Below are 19,558 nucleotides of genomic sequence, written 5' to 3'. Positions count from 1 at the left end.
TGAAATCCACTGGATTCCTGTATCACCCTGTACCCGTTGGAAAACGGTGAACATGAAATAAATGCCACGGAAATGTTGTCCTTGACATTGCGAGAGGTAATGTTGTTGATTTAAAAAAAAGAAGAAGATAAAAACAAGACAATAATATAAATAAGACCATTTCCAAATTTTTTATCAACACAACAGTCGACTTGTTAAGTCAAATCACTGATAGTAGTATTCACGATCTCACTAAGGAATATATTTTCGCGACCATGATCTGAGATATCACTCAGGCTTTCCTAGTTTCCTGATGTATATGCCACACGCACAGAATAGTATGACTTTGATCCGCTATCATACTCAAATACCCCTTCTTGGAAGTCAAACACTATATCTGATTATCAACTGCATGAGCTATACAGCCTAGATAACTCGCATAATTTTTTGCCTGTGCCAGTCTGACACTGTTGTAACCTCAGGTGTGTAATATTTTCCCATGCAATTTCAGTGCACAGAAATGCCTAAAATAATTAATAAAATTATGCTGCCAAATGGTGTTGTCCAATGCTGGGCACTAAATGTCACCGGCTTTGAAAAGTATGCTGCCAATCTGGGGACAGCCTCAATATAGCTAAAGAACTTCAGCGAACACGTTATATATTACCTTTTTGGTAACCCTACCAGAATTTGTGACATTTCTATGTCACGCTGTTATTTCACTTGTATGCATTGTACAGACAAAATAACTATATCCTGAGGTAAATGAAGTAAAATGTAGTTCACAAACACATTTTTTTAACCAAAAAACACTTTATAGATAGTTAATTTATCATTTTAATAAATACGATTATAAGCATTCCTTAACTAGGTCATAGTTGTGTTCAAATTTAATCACGTGATAACAAGATTTTCAGAAAATACCCATGTGACCTGCATTTGACCTCACACATGTAGTGTTTATATTGCTGTTATTTTTTCTATTAGGAATAATAAGTAAATAACTAATAACAAACTTGGAATAAATTTTTTGTATTTACTTATCAAAAGGTATTTTCAACCTTACTGCAATTGGATTCAACTAAATGAACAATGTGAATCCGATGCTATAAATAGAATCCAGCGACGTCATCATGGTCATGTGATTGCAGAGTCATTTGATTGCATCATCATACTCAGTTGATTCTGGTTGACTTTTATGGGGGTTACGCCATAACTTTAATGTGTTGTAAACATCAAAAAAAATAAATATCAACATTAAAGTTATGGAAGCCAGAACTAGCCACAATAATGCGCGTTTAGGAAACTTTTTTACATTTGGATATTCATTTTGTTCCTTAAACGCCACAAGCCGACTATTCCATATCAATGTAAAATATATTCTTCGACTGTTACTCCACAATACTAAACACTTTACTGTTAAATAAAAACTTGAAACTAACTCTTTAATTAATTTAGCTAATACCTTTTACTTATTACACATAAGTGTTTAATGAAACACAAATAATTACAGTGGAAACTCACTAAACCGGACAAGGTCCGGACTGGGCAAAAATTTCGGTTTAGTGAGGATTCCGGTTTAGTGGGGATTTGATGTACGGGGTAAGTTTACTCAAAATATTAACTGAGTTAACCTTTATAGTCTTTTGTCCTCTAGGGACAGTTCAATTCTCCGACGTTTAAACGGAGGTTGAGACATGATTAAAGCACTTGCAGAAGTGATAAGCATAATTAAACATTTCTGCATTTTTACAATCATCTTTTTTCCAAGTCTTGAAATAAAACAACTCGCGTAATTTAATGCTTGTTTAGTATGTTTGTGATTTAATTAACGCACCGCTCTAATTTGATTCAATCATAGAAGTGTTTAGATAAAACAACCCTCCAAAATGATCACTAAATATCCGTTTCTAGTTCTTTATTCTCTGTAACAAACAAATTAATGTTTCAATCAATTTTCTTTTCACAAGTTTGATTATCGCGCGACAGTCAATCTACAGCGCAATCATCATTTAGAGTTAACACAACATCACAGGTGTAATATTTAACGCAGGGATGATAAAATTCCGGATTAATCCGAAGTCCGGATTTAAGGCCTCACGGATCGATTTTGAAATTAATGTAAATCCGTTGAGTTTTTTCTAGTGGGGAGGGGTACAGGGAGCGAATCGAGCTCAGTTCGAACAATTATGGGTACGAAAAGTGAGTTTTCCGGAAGTGTAAAGCCGGAAATTAACGAACCTATTTACGTCTTGGCAATCGAGCTATTTGATTGGTTAAGGTAGCATCCGGTGATTACGGAAATTACCGATGGGACTAGAAGAAAGTATCCGGATGGTCGTATCCGGATATGACAGACGACGAAGACAAATAAACGGGTATTGGAAAATTTGAAAAAATCGACCACCACCAACTTCTAAAAACATCGATTCGTCGATTTAAAGGGTATATTTGCCATTTATTTTTAAGAGAAATTCCTGAAACGTTTTTTTTTAAATTAATGGAAAGTGATCAAACTAATAATGAACGAATGAATTTTGCGCATTTAGCATTATTTCGGACATCCCGATTCGGATTGTGTCATAATAATCGTTTTAATTTTACAAATTTTATTTGGCCGATTGAAGTTTACGCTGTAAACCATTTCTTTATTATTCTCATAATGTTTGAAGCATTGTTCTCAATAAGAAGTGGCTGTTGACCATAATGGGAGGTTCAAATGAAAATTGGTTTGGTTCAAATTTAAAAAAAAAAGAATAAATATTTTGTAGTAGTAATACATACTACGTAGAGGCAGTCATTTTATTTTCTATTTGAGACAGTTCAACAAAACTTCTTGAGGACCCAGTTTGAGTGAGATTTAAATTCTATAGTTGTAATTTCCAGGTATGTTGATGGTTACAAAAGTCAGGGATGAACAGACACCTCAGCCAGTGCATCCATTTGTTCCTGTCAATGACTGACAATTCAATCCAGAGGCCATGATACTTGGATTTATAACTGAACATGCTCCCTGTCACCACAGTAGTGTGTCTTACTTAAGACACTTGCCAAAGATACAAAAGCTCTCAGCGAATTAAAACTTCAAAGGTGTACAGCATCCTACAAGATGACTTACGGAGTGGCTAGCCATTTCAATGATGAACATGTGGAGGAGTTAATGGATCTCGGTTTTGTTTCAACTAAGACAAGTCAACAAACACAATGAGAAAACTGTTGCAGCTATTTTTCTGCTATAGAGAAAGAAATAGTGTTGAGACATTTGGCCTCCTTAAAAATCACAAGGGCTGATTCTGAATCAATTTTCATAGAATTTGAAAGCCAGTTTGAGAGACTTAAACTGCCGTGGGACAATCTAGTTTGTGTGCTTCTGGACTCGTGTAACACCATGAGGGGAAAGAATCTGGCTTAGGGACCAGAATACGTCAAAGTCCACCAAGTCCACAACGGCTACACTGCCAAAGCATTTAAGTCCCGTTTGGATATTACTTGGAATAATATATATAATAATTAATAACGTTATATTCTCATCAAATTTGCAGAAAATGGAACAAATACTCTTTATATGATACATAAAAATTGAATAATTAACACTTTTACAATAAACATTTGCAAGCATGATTAACGATATGTTGTTCATTATTATAAATCAAACATCCCACAGTGTAGACTGTTCATACGCAGGCATTTGATCATAGCCAGTTGAGTTTTATGGGAAGTGGACAACTGAACCAAAATGTCAGGGACATGTCTAATGCCTGTGACTTCAGGTAAAAAAAAGTAAATTTAACTTGTGATTTTGGATGTCTCGTGTTGAACATAAACCGAAAGGAGTACTCCTTGAACACTATTCTAAGGCAAAAAAGGGTATTAGAATCCCTAAAATACGGAAAGCTTCCGGGGGCTTTGCCCCCCTTGTCCCCCCACCAGGGCTTTGCCCTGGACCCATCGGAGGCCTTAAGCGGCCCCCTGAACCCCACGCAGACATTTTCAGGATTGGCAACTTGGCTCTGTTATCATCCCTGTTAACGACGCACCGGCTGTCAAAACAAAGTGACACGCGATTCGCGAATTCCTAACACACAAAATTATTTTGGCATGTTTGAACAAATAAATGTCCAGTTTTGTGAGGTAAAATAACGTTGAAAACTAACAAATTTTCTCGATTTTTTGTCCGGTATCCGGTATTCCGGGGTTCCGGTTTTGTAGGGATTTTTTTGCATTGAAAATAGAAGGGGAAAAACGGGACTCTGAAAAAAGTCCGGTATCCCGAGGATTCCGGTTTTGTGGAGATCCAGTTAAGTGAGTTTCCACTGTAGTTTTATTTAGACAGACTTCTGTCAATAAAGCATCGCCATTTTAAAACCATCTTGCAGGTGCCCCTTATCTTTCTGCTCAATATACTTAGCTCTGGGATCTGTCATTCTTGGCTAGGAAAACAACAAGTGGGGTATGGACGCGTGGAGTTGCCAAATAAAAAATCGTCAAAGACTCTAAAGTGGCTGTTTATATGGACTAATCTGGGGATTGAACCTGACGTCTCCTGCTTGCAAATCAGGTGCTTCAACTAAGCTAACTGGCCCAGATAACTCAGATATACTCATATGATTTGTGTTAGTACAGTGACATACAGCCAGAATGCAAGTTCATATTTGTCCCAAGAAGTACTGCATTCTGATATACTAACAGATGGAAGTTATTTTGACATTTATGACATCCTTTTTGACTATGACATCCTTTTTGACTCAGCACCAACTTTTTTCATGTCTCAAAACTGATGTCACCTGAAAGTGGTGTAATAGTTTATTTTATACACATAACCAGAGATACATTGTAGTAAGCTCATGTATATCAAGGTCTGGTGTGCTTTTTCTTCAGTTTATTATCTTTCTACAGGCAGTTCAGCAAATAAAGGCTGGAAAGATATCAGCAAAGGACTTGTGCGAGAAGTGCATTGAAAGATCATCTGCAGTGAAGGAACTGAATGCATATGTCACCAACACTCATGATGTAGCCAGGCAGCAGCTGGTTAAATCTGGTAAGATTTGACATTCATATACATCGTGCAAGGCTGTCTGTCTTCATTTGCGGAAATGGAGTCAGGCCCTTTGAAAGGGGAATAACATTTTATTGAAAAATATTGACATCAGTCTAGAATGTGATAATGATTGTTTCTTTAAGAAATCATCAACCCTTCCATACAAAAGATGGTTTCTTTATGAAATAATAAGGAAAATAAAAGCATTTTGAGCAAAGAATTCTTTGCATAGGAAATCGCACTGAACTTTGACCCAAAACTTGTCATAAAAAACGAACACATGCAGAAAAACTGGTTTGGTTAGGATTATATCCTTTCAAAAAAAGGTAGGGTAGGTAAGGCTTTTTATGCCCCCACAAAGTGGCGGCATATAGGGTTGCCCTTGTCCGTACGTACGTCTGTCTGTCTGTACGTACGTACGTCCCGAAGATTGTTTCCGATCTAATTCTTGAAAACCGTTTGTCCAATCCTCACCAAACTTTAAACACATGTTTGTGACCATAATATCTTGATCAAGTTCCTTAGCCATGGAAATCGCTTTTGTCATTTAGGAGTTACGGCCCTTTATTTGCAAAAAAAGACTTGAAAAATACGTCCCGAAGATTGTTTCCGATCTAATTCTTGAAAACTGTTTGTCCAATCCTCACCAAACTTTAAACACATGTTTGTGACCATAATATCTTGATCAAGTTCGATAGTCATGGAAATCGCTTTAGTCATTTAGGAGTTACGGCCCTTTTTTGCCAAAAATACTTCAAAAATCATTATGGCTTATTTTCTGTGACAAAAAACCGAAGTGGGGGCATCCGTGTCCTATGGACACATTTCTAGTTTTTTTATGCTTTCATTAGTTTTTATGTAAGAACGCTATTGTCATCATTGGAGAATGATGTTAAAGTGATCTTCTGTATAAAGCTTTGAAGATTTTAAACTACATATTAAACACACACTTATTTAAAAAAAAAATACCAACTGACTAAAAAAAAATGGTAGGGTCGATGCCTTTTTCGTAGGTAGGGTCGCGTAACCTGAATCAAATGAAAATAAAAATCCTGATAAACATCTATGATATTGATTTGTTTTAGAAAACAAACCTTTGAAAGGTGTACCAGTAGCTATCAAGGACAACTTCTGTACCAAGAATATTAGGACAACATGCAGCTCCCACATGTTGGAGAATTATTTCCCCCCGTATACAGCCACAGTTGTGCAGAGACTATTCGACAATGGTGCGGTTATGATGGGGAAGACAAATATGGATGAATATGCAATGGGGTAAGGATTTTATATGCTGAAACACCTGGAAAAGGATAATTTTGAAGTTTAAAAGTTGAATGTTATTTTAGACCAGATCAGGTTTTGACTTAAAATGATAAGAAACTGTATCAACCAAAATTAGCCATATATTGTAAGATTTAAGTCATTTAAATTTCACACAGCAAATTTTGCTTTTAAAACATCTAAGGAACATAATCTAAGTGTTTCCATTGTATAGTTGATCTTATAGTCCAATCAGAAAAGCTAGATTTAGCCGTGGTGTTGTTGCCTTAAAAAACACTAAATGTACTCTGTCAAAAGAAATTTGAAAAGAAACTTGTTGCTAGAGACAATACACATATATGTATAAAATGGCCCATAACTCTGGCTTTATAAGTGAGGGCATTATGAGAATTATCTAGTGAGGGATCTAAGTAAAAATATTTCATCTGTATAACAGTATTGCAACGAATTCCTTCTGTCTTTCAGATGTGGAAGCATAGACAGTATACATGGTCCAGTGAGAAATCCTTGGCGCTATAGATTCCGACAAAAACAAGCTGATTCTACACCAGAGATGAGACAAGAGGTCACTGCAAACAAAGTATGGAATTTAAGGATTAAGTTAAAAGAGTATCAAAAATCAAAAGTATCCAAAATCCTGCTTCTGTTCATAGTAGTTTCCCATGTTAACAAATCATTATTGAATTTACTACGAACATACTTTGATGGTATATACATGCAGATCAACAAATTTCATCTTCGTTGTGCAAGTTGATGAATGAACCTGGAATAAAATCAAATTTCTGACAGATAGAAAAATTAATTACTCGACTCTAAGGAAATGTTTCTGAAATAAAACTTAGAAAAAGGTAAACAAATGCTATAATTCATCCAGTTTGAAAGATGTGTCAATTATATGAACGGCATCATGCTCACTTTGTAATATGAACCATAACCTGATATTTTCAAAAATTCAGAATGAAAAGACCATGCATGGAACCAGAAATATTCACACCTCAACTGGGAACCAGTCAGTACAGGAAGTGAAGGATATGGGAGAAGATGATTGGTTCATTGCGGGAGGAAGTTCAGGTGGCAGTGCAGTTGCCGTGGCAACAGGAACATGCTTTGGGTAATCAAATTTAAACTAGAGACACATAACTTGTTCTAAAGTAATATTTGAAGGAAAAGAGTCCCGTGTTGGCAGAGCCCCCTATCACCAGAATACTGGCATGGAGCTCATTTGACTGAATGTCAAATTTGAATATTAATGTCAGATTTTGTATTCTTCTGCAGTACATAAAAGGCTACCTAAATGGCAAATGAGTTCAGAGTTCATGTATCTCTTTTACCCTACTACAGGGCCCTGGGCTCGGACACTGGTGGTTCAGTGCGAAATCCAGCATCTTACTGTGGTGTGGTTGGGCTCAAACCATCATATGGGCTTGTGTCTAGATACGGACTCATACCTCTAGTGAATTCTTTAGACGTTCCCGGGATATTTGCAAAAACTGTGGATGATGCGGCTTTGTTATTAAGTATGGAGTGACCTTTTTTTCCTATCTAGTTCTTAGTGAATTTGATGTTATACATGGTAAGTATACATATTAAACATTGCATACATATACATTGAAATCTTGAATGCAATGCTAAAAGCTGTTAATAGTAAGGAGCACTTCTGATCGAGTTTTCGATGATTACATAATTTGTTTTTGAATAGTTTGCTTAATGGTCTGACATCACTAACCTGGAAGTGTGCTGTGACCAAACTTGATTTTCATTGGGTGCTGAATTATAGCATCTACCGGGTAATAAACATGTTGGTATAAAATTTTAATTTTCTACAGAAAATAACAGGCTGCGTTTGGGCTGCACCCACATTTAAGACTCCTATATTTACTTTAGAACATTAGAAATATGCACTCTAATAGTTATTTAATTTTTAGTGATCATTTTTCAGAAGAGTTACATGCTCACCTCATAAGTCATTATAAAAATATTTTATTGATTTATCCTCATACTTATATTTTGTGAGGTCGTGTACAACATCAAAACTATGTTTAAAAGATTTTTCCTTTGACCAAAAATCCCAACTATATAATTATAAATATTCAACAACAGATTTGCTTTTGAATACTTATTTATAGCAATATTTCTTTTTAAAAAGAAATAATTTGAAATTCAAAAATGTCTTCTAATTTTAAACAATTCATTTAAATCTGGTTGTTTTATGATTGCATGCATATTGTCACCCTAATTCAGACATATATTTAACGACTGTTTCAGATACAATAGCAGGCCATGATGTTCAAGACTCAACAACTGTCACAGACACCTTCAATCCTGTTAGTCTTGAAGATGAACCATCATTACAAGGTCTCCATATAGGTATACCTAAGGTAATCTTTCTAAACTCACAAAGTTAAGAAAAAAGTTAATTAAAATCAAGCATGAATATTTCCACTGGTTCGATAAATTTCACCATATTTTTTCCCACAAAACCTCATAAAAGTAAGCATTTTCCAATGCCTCAGACAATTAGAAATATCAAGCTGCTTAATATATTACATTAAAGCTTTTAGTGTTTCCCATTGCTTACAGGTGAACAATATATAGGGCGATGCAAAAACAATGAATTTTAATTACAATGCGTTATCATTTTAAATTACTTCAACAAAAAAGCATACGATTTGTCTACAGATAAACAGATGGGTCCTTCTGAGCTATTGAGTAATATTTATTTATTTTTTTTTAAATGCTTGTAAAATTGCAATTATACTTGGAATATAAAATAAATAACATTTGTGTTTTCAAAACTTATATCAAGGATATAGTAAACGATAACTAAAATGTCCTGTTTATTAGGAATAATTTTTAAACTTTAAATATTTGTTAAAAAACGACGATTTTGGGGACGTTATTTGTGACATTTTCGAGTGCTATCATGCAAACTGTAAAAAAAAAGTAAATATTGCTTCATAATTACAGCAATTAGAAACAAACAATACAACAATAAAGTATGTATATAAATACGCAAATAGTTTGATTAAATCAGTTTGTTTTCTTGTATTTCTGTCCCGATAAACAAGTGCATTAGGACGTTACTATGTCGGTCCATTTTTTTGCATGAAAACATTGGAATCTCGATACGTCCATGCATATAATGTTGTGTGATGTGAGCGGTATTTTACAAGAAGAAACACTGGTTTCGCGATATTTATGCGTTGCACCTGAATCTGATGATCAGAAACGCCACTATAAACTTTTATTCACAAAGTTTAAAGTGTCGGTCCAACCTATAACGTCCGGTTATTTATCATTAAATACAAAACTACGCAATTTTATAAACATGTTATACTTCGGAAACGCAGTGTTGTGTACTACGTCATCAATTGTGGGCCCCGGTGTACACAACGAAAATTAGCATGGATGCAAAGGAGGTAAGTTGGTGTCGGTCCATCATGTTCTTAAGCGCATAACGGGCGTAGTACAAACCGAAAATGATTGTCATATTGTGTTTCTACTGTATTCATGTATTGGGGTGATTTATTAACCTCCTTATACATGACAAATGACAATGTGTTGGATTTTCGATGTTTTCACTCGGCATACTGGGGGCCTCCCGATAGTTATCGTCTGTATTGAGCATGCTCGTTACGTTTGGACCATTATTTTGGTTTTCCCGTTACACGTGGACAACGCTATGCATTGAGTCTACACTGCCAACGTAACGTCCACATACTATATTATCATTCTTGCATGGTATTATAGTTTACAATCACCATCTTATTGGTAAAAAACACTTCATGTTTCACATAATGTATCTGTACAGACAGTGTATTGAGAGAATGTCGTTGAAGTACATGAAACACTTGAATATCACAGACGTTATTTTGGACAATGACTTTTTGTTTTTTTGTTACGTCAACCCATAACATCTGTACATACAGATCTACATTCCGAATGTATCTGATAGAATATTGTTTCATTACTTGCAAGATGTGTTACATTTGATTTGATGATCAAGTAAATGAGACAAACCAGATCCGAAGTAATATTATAGAGGAATAAAACTGTTTTCATGTATGGACGTTACTTCTACACCTAAACTGTATGTCAATGTGTTCTACATAACGTCCAAATAGATTTTGATTATATCTATAAACAATCTTGTGCTAAAACTTGTATGAATGAATAATACGTATGTTTATTTAAGAAATATGATTGCACATGAAACATTTAAGTTGAATAAAACAGAATTCATATAAATAACAACATTTGTGTACGGACGTTAAATTTGACATGATATTAGTGTCGTAAGCTTATTGACGACTGATCCGTGTTGACATGACGTCGAAAAACGCTGTCTCATATTGTCTCATTCAATTGTCTCAGTCTGTCCATATTATAAATAATTATATATATATACAGGTTGAATTTCAACTTGGGTGGATTCGTGGAAGTTGCCTTGCCATGCAGTAAAAACAGAAAACTGTTTGTAGCAGAGGTATACACTTAAAACAAAGTTGTCTCTTGCTTTGAACGAATTCTTTATTTTGTTCTTGTTAATAGTTATTGTTCACATTATATGTTTGTGTTTGAAACATTGTTATGTTACAGAACTTTCCATTTATTCTTGGATTCACAAACATTGATAGGAAGCGGTAGGTCCTGTGTTCGATCCGGCCGGAGGGCGGGCTCTATTAGTTTCCGAACACCGCTTCATTGGACAGGATGTTATTCATGTTGATTTTCATGATAATCATACTCATCGGCCCTATATGACCTACAATGTCCAGTGTTTTTCCTGCCTATCAACTCCATTCTGAAGTAAATTTTGTTTTAACCCACCAAAACTCTTTTCCAATCATAAGATGAATTTATTGTATAAGATGAATTTATTGTATAAAACACCTAAATCCAGACATAGTCGTATGATGTACATGTAACATACCTTTTATAGTAAATAAAGGGATATATGTAGTTATACTTAGCTCTAACAATCCATGATGATGATGATGATGATGATCTACCTATCCATGGTGATGATGATATCATGGTGACTGCCTTTTTCATTCAGCAATAGTATGGTATGATGATGTCAACAAACAAACCAGAATGCTACAAATGCTGTTACAATACTAACAGACAGGTGCATCACCCTTAGTTGAATACCATTTGTTGCTTTTCTGATGCTGATGATAATGATGATGATGATGATGATGATGATGATGATGATGATGATGATGATTGGTATAATGTCCAATCAAGGCATGCAGGTGCAACACTCATATCATGAGTGTTGCTTTACAATTGATGATGATGATGAAATCAGAAGTTGATGATGAATGACTGCCTTCTTCCATTCAGCTATTTTATATTGTTGTCAACAAACACCAGAATGCTACAACTGCTGTAACAGTACTAAAAGACATGTGCAGGAGCTGTATTCACACAAAATCTTAAACTTAAGTCAAAATTTCAAATGCAGACTTCTCTATTACTAACTATACGACTTCAATGAAACTTTTTATGACAAGTTTCATTGAAGTATATCTGAAAATGAATTAGAAATCTGCATATTTGAAATTTTCACTTACGTCCAATGTCTTTCCTAAATAGCTTTGTGAATACAGCCCCTGCACTCTAGTGCCTTTTATTACTTTTACATCTATAGATAATGATGATGATGATAAAAATGAGCATTAAGTACACTATATTACTGATTTGTAATGATTGAATGTGTCAATCTGACTAATTATTCATCCAATGTCTTCATCTGACTTCAGGTTATTGATGTCCAGGAGGATGAAGTGTTGTTTCGTTACATGGAAGCTGCCAGAGGTGGATTTAAATGGCCAACAGTTGAAGATGTCAGCTGGGAGCATCATTCATCAGTTACTCGCCACCTTGATAACCCTGTTCTTGACATCCAGAAGAGTTCAAACCATGTTCAGATTTTTAAGTTAAATTAGACTTTGACTTTATCACAGGGGAGAACCCTGTTCTTGACATCCAGAAGAGTTCAAACCGTGTTCAGATTTTTAAGTTAAATTAGACTTTGACTTTATCACAGGGGAGTACCCTGTTCTTGACATCCAGAAGAGTTCAAACCGTGTTCAGATTTTTAAGTTAAATTAGACTTTGACTTTATCACATGTATGGGAGAACCCTGTTCTTGACATCCAGAAGAGTTCAAACCGTGTTCAGATTTTTAAGTTAAATTAGACTTTGACTTTATCACAGGGGAGAACCAATCATTTGTTGTGGTATTTTTTCTATTATAATTTAGGCGATTTCAGTTAAACAAATAAAGTTATGGAAATACTTCAGTATCGTTTATAACGTTGGGGCCAGGTCCGTGTGCAGGGTCCATCCTAGAGGGTAATAGTCGATTTGCCAGATAGAGATCACTGTGCAACTTGTCCGGGGTGAGCAATGATGTGTAACAATGAAAATGATGTCATCACAGATAAAGTTGCACAATAATCTCTATCTGGCAAATCGACTATTAGGGAGAAATACTTGTTAGCCTAGAGCTATAGATTACCAAACTTCTCCAATGCCGAACTCAAGAAGTGTTTTTATATATATAACGTTGTGGCACACCTATTCGCCCACCAAAAGAATATATTTAAACGGTGAGGGAAAAATAATAAAGTTATGAAGCTTTTATTTTGTGTCCACCCAAGAGAACATGTGACCTTGATAATTGTCATAACATGTTTCCAACCGGGTTCATATAAAGGTCAGTAGTACCGTCGTCAGGTGTCTCTCTCTCTCTCTCTTCTCTCCTCTCTCTCTCTCTCTCTCCTCTCTCTCTCTCTCTCTCTCTCTCTCTCTCCTCTCTCTCTCTCTCTCTCTCTCTCTCTCTCTCATGCATTTTAGGTACCTCTTACCCATAGGGCATGTAATTTGTTGGTTTTTAATATAATATGGTGCTTTAATCCAATGCCCTATGTCAATAGTAACGTCCAAACAGAATTTTGGTCAAACTGTCAACAGTAACATCCGAACATTATTTTGTCCAGAATTGTTTCCTACCTTCAAATAAACATTTACAAAGTACATACATTATAGTCTACGTTGTAATGAAGAGATTACAAAGCTAATATAAGTTTAGAAGTCAAATCTGATATGTAGAAACAAATGTAAAGTCCAAAAATTTGGGTAACGTCCGTAACACTTACAATTTAATGTTTTATTCTTTTTTACATTACAATGTTTGAGAAATGATCACTATGGGCATGTACACTGTGCATCCAACTTGTTGTAAATTAACATTCATCTCCAATTTAGCACTTTATTTTTATGTCAAACCAATGTCAAAGCATGTTGAGTAACGTCCGTAACTTTCAATGTAGCTCATAAAAAAACTTAATTTGTATATATTATGCATTCTGAACTATCTTCTAACGTACCATTTATAAATGGTGCATAAATCTGCCATAACTAGAACCCATGCATTACAGGATATACTCAATTCTATTTGTTCAGGTGTTGTCAAAAAAATATTACTCAATAGCTCAGAAGGACCCAGATAAGAAAATATTAGCCTTTATAAACATTGTTTTTTTAATTGATAACTATGTGGCCACAAATTCCCCAGTTAAAAAGTGCGAAAATATTGCTTTATATATTTTTTAACTTTTCTTTCTTTTGTTTCGATCATTAAAGTCAATGAGTGGAACATGTCAATGCATTTAAATTAAAAAAAGTAAATTTGCCACATCAACCTATTTTGTGTTTCTTGTTGTTGACATTGTCAGCATCATTGTAGCTGTGCAAAACTTATTTTAGCTCGTAGTTAAGGTTACTAAATTGCCATTGCCTTGGTGTCAGTGTCATCATCAGTCTTGTGCTTAATGCAAAAATTCAAGCTTTTGTCAATCTTAAAAGATATTCAAATGAACTTGATAAACATGTAGTCAGAGACATTACACACATGCATAAAAAGGTCAATGATTATATATGACTCAAACAATTGTTGAGTCATGCCTCTTTTCAACGGGATAACACAACAACAGATGATCACTCCGCACCACTCTTGTTGATAATTTTTTTATTGTTTTCAAAACATAAATCCATCTTTAACTTGAAACTGATAAGGACAGTTATATGAAACTTTGTACACAATATGCATATTTGCAGCAAATTTTTCTTTTTTAGCTTAAACATTTGTCTAAAAAATTTCTAGCTTTAGTATACCGGTACATTTGTAATGCTCTTGTTTCAGGAATACTATGCCCCGGGTCTATGTGATGAGACTCACCAAGTTTGGTCAGAAGTGGCAGACATGCTAGAAAACAACGGCGCTAAAGTTACCCAAGTGTCTCTACCCCATACACAGTACTCTATAACTTGCTATAGTGTCCTGTGTGCGTGCGAGGTGGCCTCAAATATGGCTAGATATGACGGCATTGAGTTTGGTGAGTATGCTTAAAGCTGCACTCTCACAGATTGACTGTTTTGACAACTATTTTATTTTTTGTCTTGGAATGAGCAAATTTTTGAGTAAATATCTGCAAACCAGTGGTATGAGACTGATGATAAAAGATCGCAGCTTTTCATATATCTGTTCTGAAATTAATGTTTTATGGCTAAAAGCAAAACTAAGGGTTGATGAAAAATGCATAAAACATCAAATTTTGAACTTAAATATGAAAATCTGCGATATGATATTTTTGTCAGCAGTCTTATATCACTGGTTTCCAGGCATTTTTGCATTAATTGGCTTGTTTCAAGACACCAAAAAATAGTTGTCAAAATGTTCAATCTGTGAGAGTGCAGCTTTAAAAATTTAAACTATTGATTTAATATTCAAAAATTGTGAAGAAATTTAAATTAACTTATGCTTAGTCACTCTCGTTTGCACAATAACTAAAGCATGGTGTGACCAAGGACCATTAAACTTCATTGGTAGTTTGGCTTGTCCCTTGTGACATCCTAATCTGCAAAAATCCACTTGAGTCGAATACAGCCTCCGGGATCAAAACACAGGATTAATATGACCCTATTATATCTTTTATCTTGTGACATACCAGTTACTATGTATTTATTGGTGACTTCATCAGATGAAAGTCACATACTGCATGTATTTAACTAAAGTTTGCTTGTTACAGAAATAAGCTTGACTCTGGAGAAGGTATTTAGTGGTCAATCAATGCTGGAAGTTCAATGATATATTTTAATAAATTTTGGCATGAACTCCATGGAATTTAAAGGGGCTAGACACCAGATGGAATATTTCCTCAAGATGAGCCTAGAATTGTCAATTAGAGGTAGTATGAAGGTGATAATACATAATTTGACATGATTTAAAGATTATTTTGTCGCTGTCTTAGCTGAGTTAACCTGTTTACAAAATAGCACAAAATGGTTTCCCAGTTTATAGTGTGTATATTTAGCATGTGAAAGCCACATTATTAATACAGGTGAATATACTGAAGCTTTTTTTTAAATTAAGTAGGATTCACATGGTAGACAATCCAGTAAATATCGAAATGGAAAAATATGTGAAAGACGCATGTGTCTTGAGCAATGTTATAAATCAGCAAGTAAGATTTAATGCGTTGTACACAACGATATAATTTTTTTGACAATTTTCTTCTTTTCCTGAAAGTGTATCATCTGGTGTCTTGCCTCTTTAACAGTTCTTCTAAATATGGTGATGAATAAAATAACAAAATGTTTTATATCTTAATACTACTTAAAGGTCACAGAGCCGATAACATGGAGTCCACTGAGGCACTTTATTCTCAAAGCCGACATGAGGGCTTTAACGATGTTGTCAGAGGTCGGATATTTGCCGGAAACTTCTTTTTACTTAGAAAGTGAGTTGTTATACTTGAAAGGTTTTATTTACCTGGGAATATTTCATATTTATTCTTTTGTAATGTATGTCAAAATTTTGATCTAAGAATTTCTAATGTATGTAGATGGTTTCAGTTATTATGTAATGTTAATCTTTTATTTGACAAAACTCATCTTCATAAGCTTCGGAAATTTAGAATATGCTAGAAAATGGAATAATATTTACTTTGGGTAATATGTAAAACATTTATTTATTGATTAAGTGTCAGCATAGGAATTTTCGATCTTCAATTCACTACTATGGGTTCACAACGTTAACGTCATGGTTGCAAACTTTCACTTTTTTTACTGTCAGATCTGGAGGCTTAATGGATATACTTGTGATCTGCTATATTTCTTTGAGAAAAGAGTTTCAGCTTTCCCGGTTTTATCTAAATATATGAGCATGTAACAAAATTGTTCACCTATAGAGTTAACACTGATGCTGTTAACAACAGCCCATTGTAACTTTTATTAATTTTCAGAAACTATGAACAGTATTTCAAAAAGGCACTTCAAGTTCGCCGCCTTATCACAGAAGATTTTAACAAGGTGTATAACTCTGGCGTAGACGTTCTCCTCACCCCTACCACGTTGACAGTGGCCCCTCAATACAGCTGGTTCCAAAAGGCAGATAATCGCACACGGACAGCTGAACAAGATGTGTTCACACAGCCTGTTAATATGGCAGGTAAGGGAAATGTTGTACCGGTTTATATCTTAGTATTGATCCTCTACTTTTTTTGCCAAGGTGGTTTGAGAAAAAAAACGCAAAAAAAACTCGAACTAGAAAATCTTAAGAATTGTCATTATTTTTGTTTTAATATTTGCTTGGAAAGACATTCCTCTAATATATAACTGAATTTACTTTCTTATTTTCTGTTGTTATATTTTATTCAGGATTCCTGATAATTGAATATGTGGCCTGCTGCGAGCACCCAAATTTTGGCATGTGAATTTGATCAAATTTTCTGGGATTCTAAAGCTCAGGATAAATACTGAAGTCAGGATGGAGAGCTTAAAACTTATTTCTTTTTTACAGTTGTGTAGATTTTTGTATCAAGAACAATAGGAAATACCTTAAAATAAATATAAATGACATGAACCTTTATTTCAAGCCCGTTTACTCCTGTGTTGGGTATGAAACTTTTATACTCATACTCAGGTGACTAGCTTTTTTTGGGATTGATTATTATCATCTGTTAGAACCCCTGAATTGTGACATTAAAAGGGCCAGAACTCTGGAGTAAATAGCGTGATGTGGCTGTTGATCGCACTCAGCCGAGATATTATGCCCATAACCATTGTAAGCAAGTTTGGTAAAGATCGGAAAAAAACAAATGCTCAAGTTAAGAGAGTAGCAATGATTGTGTGACCTTGCATACATCAATAACTTATATGTCTGGTTTGGTTGTCTGGTTAGCGCAGTAGTAAATGCACTCGCTTCTCACCAAGGCGACACCAGTTTGATTCCCGGCTTGGGCGCATGTGAGTTTGGTTAGTGGTCACCAAGCCGGACATGTGGGTTTTCTCCGAGTACTCCGGTTTCCCCCACAACAAAAGACTACACTCTCGCGCAACATCATGCCAACAAGAGTGATTAATATAATTTGCAATAGCTTGTTTCACAATTGTTGTAAAATTAAATAAGTTTAAACTATATGTCTGCCATAATAAGCAGGCCCCTTTAAAAGTACCAGTGATTTTATTTTTTCAATTTGTTCCTAAACTGGTCTGATGTATGAATTTTCCTCTGTTATAACATTTCATTTTGTCATAATTTTAAATTATTCATTTTTTTTTCTTTTCTGCACAACAGGGCTGCCAGCAGTGACCCTACCAGTGAAACTGTCTGCCAGTGGTCTACCAATCAGTCTACAGGTCATAGGTCAAAGGTTTAAGGATCATCGTATGTTGAATGTTGCCAAGTGGATTGAAATGAACAGTGACTTTAGAAGACTTGATTTAAGCTTTCTAGACAATTTGTGATACCTTTTTATGATATGTATATTGTTTAGGCAAAATTGTTTATGTATGACCCCATGCTCAAGGTCATATGTGAAAGGTTCAAGTATAAGCGTTTGCAGAGTGTTCCAAAGCTGATTGAAACAAACAATGACATTAAGAAACTGGATTTAAAAATTCTAGACAGTTTGTGATATAAAAATAATAAATGTATGACTTCAACTCTTCAAGGTCATAGGTCAAAGTTCAAAGATCCGTTGGAGGTTGAAGGTGTAGCAGATTGAACTTGATGATGGCTTCATAGCCTGGTTTCAATTTTTTTTAAATCCTATATTTAATCATAATTTAAAATATTAAATCACTTTGTATGACTTTAAGTCACAGTCGAGAACAATTATATGTTAGACGCAAAATGGATTAAATTGAATGTAGGTTTTTATGCCACAAGAAGAAGGTATATTTTAGTTGCACTGTCCGTACCTTTGTCCAATCATGTCTCAGCTGTAAATTACTCTTTTTTTTCAAATTTCGAACTTGTCAGAAATGTACAACAGCTTGGGAAGGTATGATACATGCTCTTGCCTCAAAGGTCAAGGTTACACTTAAGAGGTCAATAAGCTATTACTTATACAATGCCAAAATCGGGGACATTTGTCATGTTTCTGTAACAGCTCATTTATAGACATTTGAAATATGTTTGATAAACATGAAAAGGGATAAAAATAGACTCATAAAAACAGTGACAGTTTTGTTAAACTGTCTCAAACTCCATTTTGTATAAAAATATAAGTTATGTTTTAAACTTAACATGTGAATGAAATTGTAATTGATAAATAAATTACATAAGTTTTCCATTGTGTTTAATTGTTTTTCAGAGAAATTTGTAAAATATATATTCCAATGCTTGGTCATTGACTTTGTGCCCTAAACACTGCCCAAGTTTAGAGGCACTGTCACAGTCTTGTTGATGGCATTGGCACCGGAAAAACATAAGTGTGGCCATAACTTGTTGAAACATCTTCAATATATTTGCATGAAACTTAGTAAATATATTACCAAATTGGCTTAATCTTTGAAGTAAGAGCTAGTTACTTGTATAGGTATTTGGCCTTTATTGCTAATTGAAGAACAGCAGCTAGTTTTACACACTTATTGTTTTAAAAGCAAATCTTGAAAGTTAAGCTGATAAACGACTATGAATAGCGGTTGAGGACCTTTTCTGAAACTACCAGACCTATTGCAATGAAGATTTAATTACACTTGGTGTCAAGCCTACTTTCTGTTTGGATTATGATTATTTTTGCTTGCAGATTGTGCATGTATTAAGGGAGTCATGACCCCTTGCATATTTTGAACTTTTGAGCACTGCACAGTCCAAATTGCATTCTGTTGAATTTGAAAGAAAGAAAAAAACGCCTCAGTAAAAGGATGTAGCGCGATTGGTTGATAGACAGTATCATGTGA

The 19,558-nt window shown here is 34.7% G+C and overlaps 1 protein-coding gene across 1 annotated transcript; it reads left to right on the top strand.

The window, feature by feature from the left end:
* The first annotated feature begins 40 nt into the window (after positions 1 to 40).
* On the top strand, positions 41 to 18,946 carry LOC128237174 (glutamyl-tRNA(Gln) amidotransferase subunit A, mitochondrial-like). Its single transcript, XM_052952467.1, has 11 exons — positions 41 to 96; positions 4,876 to 5,017; positions 6,103 to 6,292; positions 6,764 to 6,878; positions 7,255 to 7,409; positions 7,640 to 7,815; positions 8,564 to 8,676; positions 14,514 to 14,706; positions 15,993 to 16,110; positions 16,615 to 16,820; positions 17,949 to 18,946. The coding sequence occupies exons 1-11, from the start codon at positions 73 to 75 to the stop codon at positions 18,116 to 18,118; spliced, it is 1,602 nt and encodes a 533-aa protein (XP_052808427.1). The 5' UTR covers positions 41 to 72; the 3' UTR covers positions 18,119 to 18,946.
* The last annotated feature ends 612 nt before the right edge of the window (positions 18,947 to 19,558 follow it).

The sequence above is a fragment of the Mya arenaria genome, chromosome 6 (assembly GCF_026914265.1).
Source record: "Mya arenaria isolate MELC-2E11 chromosome 6, ASM2691426v1".
Taxonomy (NCBI): Eukaryota; Metazoa; Mollusca; class Bivalvia; order Myida; family Myidae; genus Mya; species Mya arenaria.
Note: the sequence above shows the minus strand (reverse complement) of the source record. Positions and strands in the feature narration are given on the sequence as shown.